Source organism: Cucumis melo, chromosome 4 (genome assembly GCF_025177605.1).
Source record: "Cucumis melo cultivar AY chromosome 4, USDA_Cmelo_AY_1.0, whole genome shotgun sequence".
NCBI lineage: Eukaryota > Viridiplantae > Streptophyta > Magnoliopsida > Cucurbitales > Cucurbitaceae > Cucumis > Cucumis melo.
Window position 1 is genome coordinate 26,510,418 of NC_066860.1, and position 15,778 is coordinate 26,526,195.

At 27.1% G+C, this 15,778-nt stretch overlaps 1 protein-coding gene across 1 annotated transcript; it reads right to left on the reverse strand.

Moving 5' to 3' along the window:
* Positions 1-11,009: 11,009 nt before the first annotated feature.
* LOC127149049 (probable O-methyltransferase 3) lies at positions 11,010-12,369 on the reverse strand. Its single transcript, XM_051083781.1, has 2 exons — positions 11,624-12,369; positions 11,010-11,380 (listed from the first exon to the last, which is right to left on the reverse strand). The coding sequence occupies exons 1-2, from the start codon at positions 12,014-12,016 to the stop codon at positions 11,063-11,065; spliced, it is 711 nt and encodes a 236-aa protein (XP_050939738.1). The 5' UTR covers positions 12,017-12,369; the 3' UTR covers positions 11,010-11,062.
* Positions 12,370-15,778: the final 3,409 nt, after the last annotated feature.

Genomic DNA, 15,778 nt, shown 5'->3' on the forward strand with positions numbered 1-15,778 from the left:
TATCTGTAAACACACCAATTATGATAATTATTAACTAAATCAAAAAAAAAAAAAAAAAAATTCAACAATCCTAAACATATTCAATTAGTTTCAACATCCCCTAATTATCATATAAAAATCAACAAATTAACAAAAAAATAACTTCAAATATTCAATTTTTTATTTTTTGAACTATAGATTCAAAATTGAATCCCTCCCTAAAATCATGTAAGAGATAATGCAATAATTAATTATTAGAATGAAAATTAAGAAATCAACGAAAAAGAATTTCAAATATTCAATTTTTTCCTTTTTAGAATTATATATTCAAAATTGAATCCTTCCCTAAAACCATGCCAAAGATAATGCAATAATTAATTATTAGGATAAACATTAAGAAATTAAAGAAAAAGAATTTAAAAGATTCAATTTTTTATGCACCACATACCAATCCTTCTCTAAAATCATGGCAAATATAATGCAAATAATTATATTTGGTAAATTAGTTAAGTTTAAATTCAAAATTCAACCACTTCCTAAAATCATGACAAATACAATACAATAATTAATTATTAGGATAAAAATTAAGAAATTAAAGAAAAATAAATTAAAAAAATTCAATTTGAAGCAACCGTGGAAGGCGATCTTAACAATCAACCGAAACGGAGAAAAAAACCGACATGGTCGTGCGAACAAAAATTTGAAGGATATTGATTTGAGGCAAGAAAAACATCATTTTTTTATTTTCTAAATTATTTACCAAAAAAACACACATAATATTAACTTTACATTCTCTTAATTTTAACATTTTTATTTTCTAAATTATCTATGAGAAATCATTAATTTTTCATTTCTAATATTAGATTCCTAAGATTATGGCATATCGGTGTATTTGTTGAGATAAAAAAATCAAACAAAATATTACATATTCCGAATATAGTGTATTTGTAGACAATAATTCTTAATTAAATACAAAATATATTATATTGTTTGAACAGTTTCTAAAGATATGCCATTAGTTTTAACATCCCCTAATTATTAGGATACAAAATACAGTGTAATAATTTTAGATTCTTAAGTTGAATTCCTAAAATTATACCAAAGATCATGTACAATCTATTAATTTTAGATAATTTATTTTGTCGGGTCTTAAAGTTATTTAAGTTTGGAAAGGAAAAGAAAAAAATAAAAAAAAATATAAATTTTATAAAATTATAATATAATATAATATAATATAATATAATATAATATAATATAATATAATATAATATAATATAATATAATATAATATAATATAATATAATATAATATAATATAATACAATATATGAATTATATTATTATTATTATTATTATTATTATTATTATTAAAACCCTAAATTCATCATCATCTTCTTCATCTCAGCCACAACCCTCCCCCCACTCTCATCTTCTTCTTCTTCGTAATCACACGATCGTCGTCGCCCTTGCCTCTCTTCTCTCCATCGAGATCTTCGGCGACAATCTCCCTCTGTTCGTTGAAGATGCCACCGTCACCTTAGTTCTCCGTCAATCTTCTGTTCGTCGTTAGCCCAAGCCGCCACACCCCGAGCCACTCCCCTTTCCGTCAGCCATCTCATCTGCATCACGACGTCTGAATCTGAAGCGAGTAGATTGTGTCTGCTCCAACTGGTGTTTGTCCACGAAGCTTCAATCGTCGTTGTCATATCTCCACGAACCCAGCTGCCGCCGTCAAGATCTCCTATTCGCATGGAGCTTGTTGTACCATTCATCCTTCTCTGTAGCACGCTGCCGCACCAGGGCGTGCTCTCCTCGCCATTGAAGAAGCCTCCGTCCTCGAGCAGTCATGTCCCAAGTGTGGGTGCTGGATTTGTATTAATTATTAGGGTATTTGTGGATGTGGGTGCATAGTTTGTATTAATTATAGGGTATTTATGGATTCTGTTACAAATGTAAATCACATTTGTCAATTAGTTAGGGACGTTTAAGGCATTATTCTCCCATTTATTATTTAAAAATTTTATGTTTTGCTATTTTGTCAATTTAAAAATAAAATTGTCATTTATCCAAAGTAAACCTTATAGTTTGCAATTTTCTTGTCTCCAAATAATAACGGGGAATTCGTGGAAATAGCAAATATGAGGATAGAAAAAAGAAAATAGCAAATTGTTATATTATTTTGATTTATGGCAAAACTAACTGCTGTAAATATTTTCCCACCAAATTTACCCCTCTATGGATGACAATTGTCCATATACAAATGCAGTGTATTTGTTAAGATCAAAAAATCAAATAAAATATCACATATGAGGAATACAGTGTATTTGTAAAAACACTTATTTATGATAATTCTTAACTAAATAAAAAAAATATTATATTGTTCCTACAATCCCTAAAGATATGTTATTAGTTACAACCCTTAAAGATATGACAAAACCGTCTGCTGGATATTTTTTTTTTGCCTGAGCATACCCTTTACAAAGGGCAATTCCTGGCATACAAATACACTGTATTTGTATAGGTCAAAAAATAAACAAAATATCATATAGTACGAATATAGTGTATTTGTAAACACATTCACTTTTGGTAAATCTTAACTAAACCAAAAAATATTTTCTTGTTGCATAAGATTTCACCAACATTCCTAAAAATATGGCTTTAGTTTTAATACCTCTAATTATAAGAATTTAAATCAATTAATTTACAATTTTTTATATTTCATATTATTTATAAAAAATTTATTAAATAATACATATAACAAAATTTTAATAACAATTTGAATATACAAATTTATATTATCCCCTAAAATCCTCGATTTAAATTCAAATTTTACCTCATACCCCTAAAATAACACAAGCATAAATTCAACTATTTCGCATTTTTATTCTTCAAACTACCTATCAAAAAATAGACATAAATTATACATAATACATATTTGATATTTATTAACCTTTTGAGTTTAGAAATATATTATTTATTAACATTTTGAGTTTAGAAATATATAACTCATCCTGAAATAGTTAGTTTTAATCTCAATTTTTAACCTTATTTTTATTTTAAATCCAATTTTTACACTTTAATTTTAAATAGTTAGTTTGAATCCCTAAAACTATGCTAAAGATACCAAACTTAAACTTGTAGATTATCATCCCTAAAATAATACTAAAACAACAAATTTCGTTTACAACATTTTCATTCCTAAATTTTGTTGATTTAAAAATAATTTTATAAATAATACATAATATGGAATTGTTATTTTGTATTCAAATTTTATACATTATCCCTAAAATGATGCAAATATATCTACAAGATTATGGGGTTTGCTATATTTTAAACAATTTATTAAATGACCTTAAATATGTCTCAATGGCATTTTTGTAATTAATTGAATCTTATTTTTAAGAGAATCGTTGACTTCTCTCCTTCCATGAATTTCACCGATTTGAAAGACAACTGGAAAGTTTGAAGTGGGACGAGATCTATATGAAACCGAATTAGCAAAGGTTCTCTCTAATCAACCTACTCTCAATCGCAAATTCCTCCGACACGATGGCGGTAATCTGAAGAACCGGCGGAACGACATTCCTAGACTTTGCTTTTTCGACGATCTCTTTCATGAAAGATGCGTACTGCCCACCAAAGATGCGTACTCTCCTCCTCTGTTTCTACTCTTTGTCAACGTCGACTTGTTTCCCATTTAAAGCTTTCATTTACCAGAAGGAGTAAACGAGCTCGAGTTCTGGGTTCTGTCCCAAATGTGTTGAAGCATGTTCTTCAAACCAAAAACTAGCTGACGGCAACGGCAACAAGATCTCCAAGGAAATCAAGAGATGGGTTGTTAGGATTAAAGGAATTGAAGGATTGGAGGATGGTGAGGGAGTGATTTGAGAAGGGTTTAGAGAGGAAGAAATCAAGGGGAAGAAGGAGCAAGACGAAAACCCCAAAGTTTTTCGTCAAAGGAGGAAGAAAATCCAAAAATTTTGAAAAATTTGAAGGAGATGAGCTAGAAGCTCTGATAGTTTCTACAAGATGAAAGTTTGATTTTAATTATAGGGTATTTGTAGTTTCTTGAATTATTGTATTTATGACTCAATCTTTTCAGTTAAGTAGGGGCATTTAGGACATTATTCTAACAATTAGAAAATTTAATTATAGGATATTTGTAGTTTCTTGATAATTACGGTAATAATTTTAGAAAAAGAGAATCAAATAACATTAATTTTATAAAATTTATTTTCAAAGGTGTAAATTTATGTTTAGTGTCTAACTGTCAAAAGCTATTTTCATATATTTAAGATTGATTTTTAATCGTTATTGGTTCCAAAATTAATCATTAATAATTGTATTTTTTATTTTAGAAATAATTACTTAACCAAAAAATTATGGTAAGGATCTATTTTTATTTATTTTATTGTTAAATTTTTATATGTATGGTTGATATATGTTTATATATATAAATTAAAAGAAAATTCAAAACATATTTTACTAACATTTGAATGGTAGACAATTTTGTTCCAACATTTAAAATAAAAGAGAAACAAATTAAAAAATAGCTAACCAATAATATTTGGAGCATTTTCAAATATAGAAAAATAAATAAATAAATAAATAAATAAATAAATAAATAAATAAATAAAACTATTTATAAACTATAGAAAAATCATTAAATTATAGTTCATTTGGTTTTTTTTTTTTTTGCTATATATTTTGTAAACATTTTGAGTGTGATTTTCGGTCAACCACCTAACAAAAATCACCTCATCTAATTTCTCCAAAATCAATTAGAAAAAGTAAATTTGGCAAAAAAAATAGTGTTTTTGATCAACCAGAATACATCCCTAATAGTAAATGGTATATGTATATATGTATACATATACAATCATACACACAATGGAAACTTACACTTTTTAGTCCTTAGATTTTGATAAATATGTACGTTTGGTTTTTGAGTTTTAAAAATAGACCTTTTTAGTCCCCAAGTTTATAGAAATATACTCATTTGGCTTCTAATTTACAAAATGTACATTTTTAGTTCATGAGTTTTTAAAAATAGATTTAAAAGACCCCTCCAAATAACTTTCCTTTTATTTTAGATAATTATATGACGTTTTAAATTAGAAGAATAACTTCTAAAGATCATATTCTCTCTATTTTTTAAAACTTAAAGACTAAAAATGTACGTTTTGAAAACTCGAAAATCAAATGAGTCTATTTTTATAAACCTATAAACTAAAAAGGTCTATTTTTAAAACTTAGAAACTAAAGACACATATTCATTAAAACTTAGAGACTAAAAAGTAGTTTTCTTTATGTATAAAGATATAGATACATAGATATACATATATACTATGTTGCTTTTTGAGTTAGGTATGCTTAAAATTTGGTTGAATATTTGTCACTTCTTTTTTTTGTTATGTTTTTTCTACTTTAAGGAAATCGAAAAAACTTGTCCAGAGTCATTGAACACTCTTCATTTACCTTTCGCTTAATTTTTAGTCATTTGAGTACTACTCTTGTGTACAATTGAGTACATATACTTCACTTATGAGATTTAGTGTCACTACTAGAAATATAGGTTTTAATAAGACTTGAAATCAAAGAAAAAGAGGCGTGGTGAAGTAATAGCTGTTAATTAAAACGGATTACGGATTATTACTTGACACAATTTGTTGGAGCATATACATGTAAAAGAGCTATTATAAATTTTTATGTGCAAAGAAAAAACTATATATATTTTTTTATTTTTTCAATAACAAAACACATTTAATAACATTAACTCATAAAATAGTAGGAAAAAACAAAATCGAACCTATAAAATGGTAGTTTGAAACTCACATTATAGTTCTAGTGAAAAGATGAGTCCAACCTACCACCAACCAACCATTACTCATAAAAGTAGTAAAAACCGAAATATATGAAAAGTATATTTTCCATATAAAATACGGATATATAAATAAAAATGATAAAATAAGAAATATACAAATAAATGTATTTAAAAACGATAAAATAAAAAAGAGTTCACAAGTGAATGTTCTCTGGATCTACACACAAATGCTCTACCACTAACCTAAATTAAAGACCCATGAATAAAATAAAATAAATAAAAACATATAAATGTATAATATGACCAATAATTTTATGAATTTTATTTTATTTATTTATTTATTAAGAATTTATAGAAATCAAATTTAACAAAATCAATTTTGTTAATTTAAAATCATTATATCTAAAAACAGTCCTAAATCAATTATGTTAAGATCATTAATGCAACGATCAGCTGGAAGCCTGACTCTATTAAATATTAACACCAAAAAACATGATATTACTACTTTTCTTTTAGCATATATATATATAGATCAATTAACTAATATTGCACTTTTAATGAAAAGAAAGTAGAAGGAAATAAGTTCTTTGAGACAAAAATTAAAAAGAAAAGAAAAGAAAAGCACTTGATTTCTCCTCATTTTTTTTTTTTTTTTGAATCTAAACGAATTCGAACCAAAATAGAGAAGATGAAAGCAAGAGGAAACTGTTATGTAAAAATGTGTAGGCTTAATATGTAATTGAATTATAAGCCTCCATGAATCCCACCATTTTTGGTAGATGGATTAAGCAGCCAATTTTGTTAATCTCATTTTATCACCTCCTTTACTTCATCTTCCCTTGCACTTTGCCTTATTTCTCTTCAGTATTCTATTTTGTTTGCTTTATATCTTCATATTTTCATTTGTATGTTTTTGCAAGTTTACATATGTTTAGTTGGTAACCCTCCAAAATGTTGTCTGTTCAAGATGCATTTGGAAGCTCAAAAATAAGTTAGGTTAAACTTTCGACATAAATAAAAAAAATATCGAACCATTACAAATAAAACCACTCGTTTCTATTTATATTTTTTCTTTAAAGTACACCCGTTTTCGGATAAATGATATAAATAATGCAGTTAGAAAATGTATTTACAAAAATATTTTTATTTTCAAACTAATTACAATTTTTCATCTCTCTTTCTTGTTGTTGTGTTTTTATCTCTCCTTCCTTTAGTTCTTTCTTTTTTTTTTCTCCCTCTCTCCTTGGGGAGTCTCGAAGACTCGGCCATTTTTTTTTTCATTTTTCATATAATGTTTTATTTCTTTCTTTTATTTGAATTTTATTTTTCTTTTCTGAAATTTAAATTCTTATTTTTTTAAATTTAGTATTAATTTATTTTTTCTCTCACGATAAACCTATTTTTAACCAAAAAAAAAAAAAAAAGTCGTACTTTTACTTTGATAATTTTTTTTAATTTTTCAAATTATGTTTATGTTAATTTTTCAAGTTACGAAGATTTATCGCTATAATTCATTTGTTTTGTATTAATTAAAGGTCGTAAATTTTTAGTAATCAATTAAGATTGAAAAATAATTAAATATAAAGTATATAATGTCTAATACAATAACTAAACAATTTTTATTTAATGAAAAAAAAACAATCAAAGTGTTCCACACAATCGGGACGTCACCGATTTTTAGCCGGTTATCGTCATCAACTCTGTACCCTTTGTTGGCATCATCATTATCATAATTATCACTATTTGGAACAATTCCTAATAGTGGTTTTACAACTCCTACATATGCAACAATAACAAGGGGGACATGGAGAACATATACTATATGTATGATGTACCTATTGTATCTGCACCAGTTCAAAGAAGACGTGCTCGAGTGCAAAAGCCCGATGAATTGAAAGAAGTGGCTCCTGTGACACAAACACAAAGCGTATAAACACAAATACATACGAAGAATTAAATATATATACATTACTTTCACATTCAAGTTTCTTCTTTTGTTATTTATATTCTACCAATGGTTTAAAAAAACAAACCAAACTTTGAGAACTAAAAAAAAGTAGCTTTCAAATAATGTTTTTTTTTTAATATGGTTTTAAATTTAATCATTGTATCTAAGAAATATGCAAATCATTGTAAGATATAAACAAAATAGACATAATTTTAAAAACAAAAACAAAAAGCAAAATAGTTACCAAACGGGATATTAGATATTAATAAATTATCACCATGAACATATGACGAGAGGATCTTAATTAAAGATGACGCACAAAAGTAACAAATGGTATTGAAACATCCAAATAGACAATACCATAAGAAAGACACAAAGGATATAATAAAAAATATTGACGGCTAGAATATATGCAAATTTATCTTACATCTAATCTAATCCATCAATCTAAAACCCTAATCAATGCTCTACAACGAGAAAAGAGAAATCGATCATTCCATACACAACCACTTTAGGTAATACTTAGCTATACAACCAATCAATGTGTTAGTTTTTTTAGAACCGACTCATCATCTTCATAATGAATATTTGTACTACGAAGTACCTGTAGTAGTACCCGAGCAACCAAATGAGCAACAACAACAAGATAATCAGGAAGGACTAGAGCAACAAATGATACAAAATCGACGACAACAATCAACTAAAAACCGACGACGTTTCGATTGTGGAACACTTTGATTGTTTTTTTTTTTCATTGAATGAAAATTGTTTAATTATTATATTAGACATTATACTTTATATTTAATTATTTTCCAATCTTAATTAATTACTAAAAATTTACGATCTTCAATTAATACAAAACAAATGAATTATAGCGGTAAATCTTCATAAATTGAAAAATTAACATAAACATAATTTGAAAAATTAAAAAAAATTCATCAAGGTAAAAGTACGTTATTTTTTTTTGTTAAAAATAGATTGATCGTGAAAGAAAAAAAAAACAAATTAATACTAGATTTAAAAAAATTAAAAATTTAAATTTTAGAAAAGAAAATGAAATTAAAATAAAAGAAAGAAATAAAACATTATATAGAAAATGAAAAAAAGAAGTGGAGACTGGCCCAAGGAGAGAGGGAGAGAAAAGAAAGAAGTGAAAGAAGAAGAGATAAAAACACAACAACCAAGAAAGAGAGATGAAAAACAGCATTATTTTTTTTAATTAGTTTGAAAATAACAATATTTTTGTAAATACTTTTTCTAACTGCATTATTTACATCATTTATCCCCCGCTTTCTCTAATTTGTTTTCATTGAAATGACGACATTATTCTACGTAGTATACTAAAATTCATGTATATATATACACACATACATAACATGAGTTTTATTAGATTTATCATAGTTCATATATATATATATAATAATAATAATAATAATAATAATAATATCTTCTACTTTAAATTTAATTTTACAATCAATTTTGGAGTTAGGAGAAATTGGATGGAATGACAAATTTTGGGAGGCAGTAGGAATTATAGCAAAAAAAAAAATGGAATTAATAAATTTTTTAGCAAATTTCCTAACAAACGTCCTTTTAATTTATGCATTGCCCCTAATAGTTTTATGGTGTTAAACAAGAAATTTTGGCCAATTAAATCACGTCACATTATCACAACAAAATTGTGATGATTATAATTTGATTGGATTTGGATAGTCAAGTTTTCTCATATCTAATCTAGTCAAGCTCCTAAAGAAAAATTGGGCCAAAGAAATAATGGGTCCGAACCTGTACAAACAAGTGGGCCAGAGCCCGAGCCCACCAAGCGAATGGGTCCGAGCCCAAGCTTGTCAAGAAAATAGGCCCAAACTCAAGCTTAACAAGCAGATGGGCCCAAGCCCAAATCCAACAGACAGATGGGTCCAAGCCTAAGCCCAAACCTAACAAGCAAATGGGCCCAAACCCACCTAAATTCCATGGAGATTCTTTGTAAATAGAGACCTTCCCATTCATTTTGAAGGTCTTTGGATTGAAGGAAGAACCAAAACTCTGAAAAATTGAAGACTTAAATTTCTAATGGCCCTCGAGACGTGCAAGTTATTATCAACCTTGAGATCACCCTTCTGAAAGATCAAAGACTTGGAAGATTAAAACTTTCTTAGAATTCTAGAAGATTGAAACTCGAATCGATTTGTAACTACAACTTCCTGAAGATCGAAGACCACGAAGTTCTAAGTTTAAATTATATTTTAGAGAAAACATCAAATAAGTAAATAATAGAGATTGTATCCACAACACCATATAAATCAATATACAATGTTTAATTCTATGAATTACATTTCTTTTAAAATCTCGTGTGAACATATGGTATGTTATAATTCCATAAGAATAGTTATGGATTGAGTTGGGGTATTTTTCAGACTAGGTTGGTTTGGTACCTAAAATATTCAAATAAAGTGTCCAACTTAACTTTAATTTAAGTTGAGTTGATTTGAATTGGATTGCCAAAATATAATAAAGTTTCCAACTTAACTTTAATTTGGGTTGAGTTGATTTGAATTGAATTGTGCTTGGTTGTTCCAGTTTATAACTTTTTTTTTTAATTTAAAATACCTACACCACTTGACTAATAACTAAAATCTCATAAAATTCAAATGTTAAATACCAATTACCAAACATATACTAATTTATTACAAAATTTAAACAATGACAAACCATCATATAACACTTCTAAAAGAAAATATTAATATATATAAACTATTCAAACTTTAATAAAAGAGTATATATATATATAAATATCTTCGACTTGGGTTCCAACTATCTACGGACCCAACCTAACTGGATAAAAATAGAAAAAGGTATGACTCTTAATTCTTTAAAGGTTGAAGAGAATACTACCGGTTCGATGACAAGATAATTTTGCTGCTGTTATCTATTGACAAAGGTATGTTACTTAACAACAATAATATAATTGTTTATCCTTTAAATGTTATCCAAATTTAATATAGAAAGTGTTATTTCTATCACTTGACTTATTTGACTTAAAATGATGATTAGGACTCATTAAACTCAATTATACTACTTTTATAAATGGTCTTGGGATATATATATATATATATATATATATATATATATATATATATATATATATATATAATCTTAATTAAAACAACTAATAATATATAAATTTGATTATTTACCTCTGCAGAATGATGTATTTTGAAGTGAACAAAGGCATGCATATATATTTGCATTTATTGGATTTGCGATACATATTGTAGAAGTTACTTAATAAATTAATAAAGGATGAGATCATCAAGGGTAGAGTTCAATAAGAGACCTTAAACCCAAGAAAGAAGTAATGCTATAGTGACTAAAACCAGCTGCTAAGAAGAGAGTCTTCCATTCTTTCTCATTTCTTTTTGTAGTGTTAAAAGTAGCCATCATCAACACATCACCACAAAGCTGAGTTTCAATTGATTCCTTATCTTCCATTTGGTTTTCCTTTTCCAACACTGCCTCTATGATTATCACTTTCCCACGCCCTTCACCACTACTGTTATTCATAATTGCACCTTTACACTTCGTTAGTATTCTTATGCTTTCTTCATCGTTGCACTTGTGTAGAATTGACTGAACATTAATTGCCAAAGTCCCAAATGAAATTACAATCTTATTAGTTAAATATTAATGTTAAAATCCATTCATTTCTAATAAACCCAATTACAAAATTAATAATAAAATTATATATATATATATATATATATATAAGGTTGGTTAACTTCCGTTCTTTGTTTATGCTCGTACTTTTAAAATGTGCCTTATTTCAATCTTTTATTACTGAAAGGGATGTATGGAGATTGGGCTTAATCATACCTTGAGCAAGACTGCATCTGTTGGCGGAATTTGTATTTCTTCAAACAAGTTTCCCTCTCCAATAACGTTCAAATCTTCTGTAGTTTGGTAGGGAAGATCAAGAACAATGCAATTGATATGTGGGAATGCTTCCACAATGGCTTTAGCCATAATCCCTTCCCCACCAACATCAACCATAGATTTCATCCCCTCAAACACCGTTCTAAACTCCTCCCTCCCCACAAGTTTACCAATCAATTGAGAATCATACACCATTGTTTGATGAACTAAAGTCCCGAAACTAGGCTCAACCTCCATATACTTCCATATTGACTTCCCATTCACCATCTCAAAGGCAGACACATACTCTCCACTCCTCAACCAGCTGCTCATGCTCTCCCAAGGAGCCACCATAGCATGATGGAGAGCTAGGAACAAGAATGATAAGGTTTCAAATGCCGTGTTGTTGTCGTATTATTGCCGCGGAGGAGGAATCGAGAGGACGGTGTGAGACCATACTTCATTACTTGTTGGTGTGGAGTTTGAGAAAAGAATCCGGAATGAACGAGGAGGCGCATGAGGCGGGCAAGGGATTGAGCTTTGGAGGGGTGAATATGGAGGGCTTCGACTAATTGGGAAAGGCTCATGGGATGGCCATGGTTGTGGAGAACATCTGGAATGCCTAATTCAATAACACATTTTAAAGACATGGAGTTGATGTATTTGAATGTGTGATTCCAAATATGAGCTTGGGCTTCAAGAAACTCATTTCTGTTTTCCTTTTTCTCTCCCATTGTTATTATCTCTTTCAAATTACTATTAACTATATAAAGCTTGCTTTTGATTCACACACTTGACAAATTCTCACCATTCACACACACACTCACATATATATTCCATTTTCTTTATAAAATTGAAATTCGTTGGGATTTACTTTATAGGGTATTAATTATAAACATTTTTTTGTATTTAAAATCACTTATTTCAGCATTTATATTGAAAGTGGATCAAAATGCACACTCAATCAAAGTTATTAATGAAGGTTAATGAAATTAAATTAGATATCAACTTGAAATTAAGGGTGCAAACTATAACTCTTGAAATAAATTAGAAAATTGGTAAATAAAAAAAAAAACAAAAAAAAAACAAAAAAAAAACAACAACAACAACAAATTATCACCCAGTAAAGTTCAACGCCAATAATGCAAACAATTTAAATTAAGGTTTAAAATAATACTTCAACTAAACCAAATCAGCAAAAAAAGTTGCAACTTTTTCATCCTTCAAGTATGGTTTCTATTTGCTCCATTTAAAAAACGCCTAATTTAAGTCATTTGAACTTTGTGTCTAAACTTTAAACTTAAAAAATGGTTGAATATGGATTCTTAAATTTTAAGATCATTAACTTATAAATATTTTAATAATTTAAAAAAAGGACTGAATTTACCGAACATAAACATAAAATTGATTGACTACAAAAATAGAAATTTGAAGGAAATGTTCGACATTTCTTTCAAACTTATGGATATGTTAGCCATAAAAATCGTAAATTTGAGAAAATTTAATCTACTTTTTAAAGTTTAACTAAAAAAAAAAAGAAAAAACCCTAATATCCATCCTATTTGAGCTCCAACCATAAGAACATTAATAATTAATAGACACAAATCTTCAGAAATAAAAGCTCAATTAATGAAGGATCCTTTATTTAAATTCTATTAATGTGACTGGAATTAATGTTCCTTCTAAAGTCACATTTAAATAACTAGTATTAAATTATAATTGATATCTTTCCTGCTAAAATAAATTGAAGGATTTTGTTTTCACACTTGTCGCCACGTGCTCGAGACGACGCGCAGTGGTCAACATCCTCAAAATGGTTTGTTTTAGAACAAAATAGAAGTTGTCATCAATCATTTTTTTACGGTGTAATTGAACATTAAAATAAAGTAAATAAATTTTTAAATAAAATAAAAAAAATGGTCTGTGAAAAATAGAATTGAGGAAGGTGCTAGCACCCCTTGCCACCTACGAAAACGGTGACCAATATTTTTTTTCTTTTCCTTCAAAACCTAAATTGAAAATGTTGTTTGAATTTTTTTTTTAAAATGATGTCTTATTTTATTCTCATTATCCTCATATTCGAAGCGACGATCCCCTAAGATAAGTGGAATAAAATCTATCAATTAGACTATATTGAGAAAACATTTTCTTTTCTTCTCATCTCAAGAAAGTGAAAATTTTGTACAACTTTTCAAAATTTGTCATCGAAATAGCCTTCTAATAAAGAGATTTTTTAAAAACATTAATTAAAACCGTTCTTTCTCTTGGGATCAAGTCTTGGACTCCCAAAGATGTGATCTCTCACCTCATTCCTTCTGGGAAATCATATTTCCAAATTTACTAGATTCTGTCGTAAGATTTTGTTTAAGGAAAACATATAAATTATTAGAAAAGATTGATTAAGAAAACCTTATGAAATTATAGATTAAATTTTAAAAGTTGAAAGGCATAAAATAAAATTATAACATTAGAGACAAATTTTCTAAATGATGAAAAAGAGTTTATAAAAGATCTTAAAACTTGAAGAATTTTAAATTAGAAATAAGTTTAAAACATCATTTGAAAATTTTAATTAGAAAGGGCTTACAAATTTAAATAGGAAACAAAATGATGTAATAAAAATATTAAATAAGTAGAACAAGAGTAAATAAGTAATCACAATAAATTAAGCAAATATAAAATAACATATTAAGATTTTGATAAAAGAAAACATATTGAAGATCGATATCGGACTTTCAAAGCAACGATCTCCTCACATCAAGAATTCTAAAAAATTGGTCTCCCAAATTTTCTAGATTTCGTTATCGAATTTTTTTCTAAAAAGAGAAGAAAATGGAGGAAAATGAGACATTATTAAGAAATGATATCATATGCAAAGAAAAACAAATAAAAGAAACTTAAGATTAAAAGAGAAAGACAAAGTTAGATTTAGCATAATAAATTATAATGATGATGGTAATGATGAGGATGATAATAATAATAATAGATAAAAAAATAACTACTAAAGTTATGGAACAAAATAAAAAAATATAACAAAAACAATAATAATAGAAAACGAGAAAAGAGAAAAGATAAAAAAAAAAAGAAAAAGAGAGAGAGGAAGAAAAACATAAAAGAAATGAAAGAAGAAAAAAGAAATAAATAAATAAAAATGTACGGTGGGTGGCAAAACTGACCCTTCCAAAATTAATAATAATAATAATAATAATAATAAATATATATATATATATATATATATATAAATAGTCTAATAGTATGATAATAAATGAAACTTTAAAACTTTTTTAATAAATAAATATATTTTATTTTTTAAAATACTCACACATATCTAATTAAAAATAGATGTTTTTGCTTCTAGATCATCTTAAAGTAAGAGAAATATATATATATATATATATATATACTACCTTTTCGGTTTTTTTTATAGAACTTATAAAAAAAAATGAGCTTTTTCTTAAGTTGGAAGTTTTTTTTTTGATCCTCCAACATCAAGAAATTAGCTATAAAGAAGAAGTAGTAGCTCTCTTTGAAATATTTTCTTAGGGCATTAGATTTGTGGTTCTTTTTATTTTAGTGCTCACACAATTTTTTAAAATAAGTTGTTAATAAAGACAAAAACTTTTGCCCTTAAGGTTACGCATTTTTCTTTTTACCTAAATTTGAAAAACATTCCTCCAATAGTAAATGAGTCAAAAGATGGAGGGAAATGAAAATTAAGGTTTTTTTTCTTTTGCAAAAAATTCAAATTATATAAATATTTACTTTCCATCATTTATCAATTTAAAATAATAACAACAATAATGCTAAAAATAAATAAAAATAATTAGATTATAAGTGAAAAATTAGCATTACAATTAAACCGAACAAAATAAGTGGCTACAACACTTAGAATAAAATATCCAATTTAAACTCTCTAAACTAATAATTCTATATGTAAATGTATCCACTTTACATCCTATTATGTTTCATTTAGAAAAATCTATGATAAAATCTATATATAATTGTATTGGATGAAACCATAAACTTATATCAATTAATTAAGGCTCTTAGTCATAATTTTCTTTGAGAGTCATCCATACATTTACTTTAATCTTCTATTTTGTAAAACTAACATCT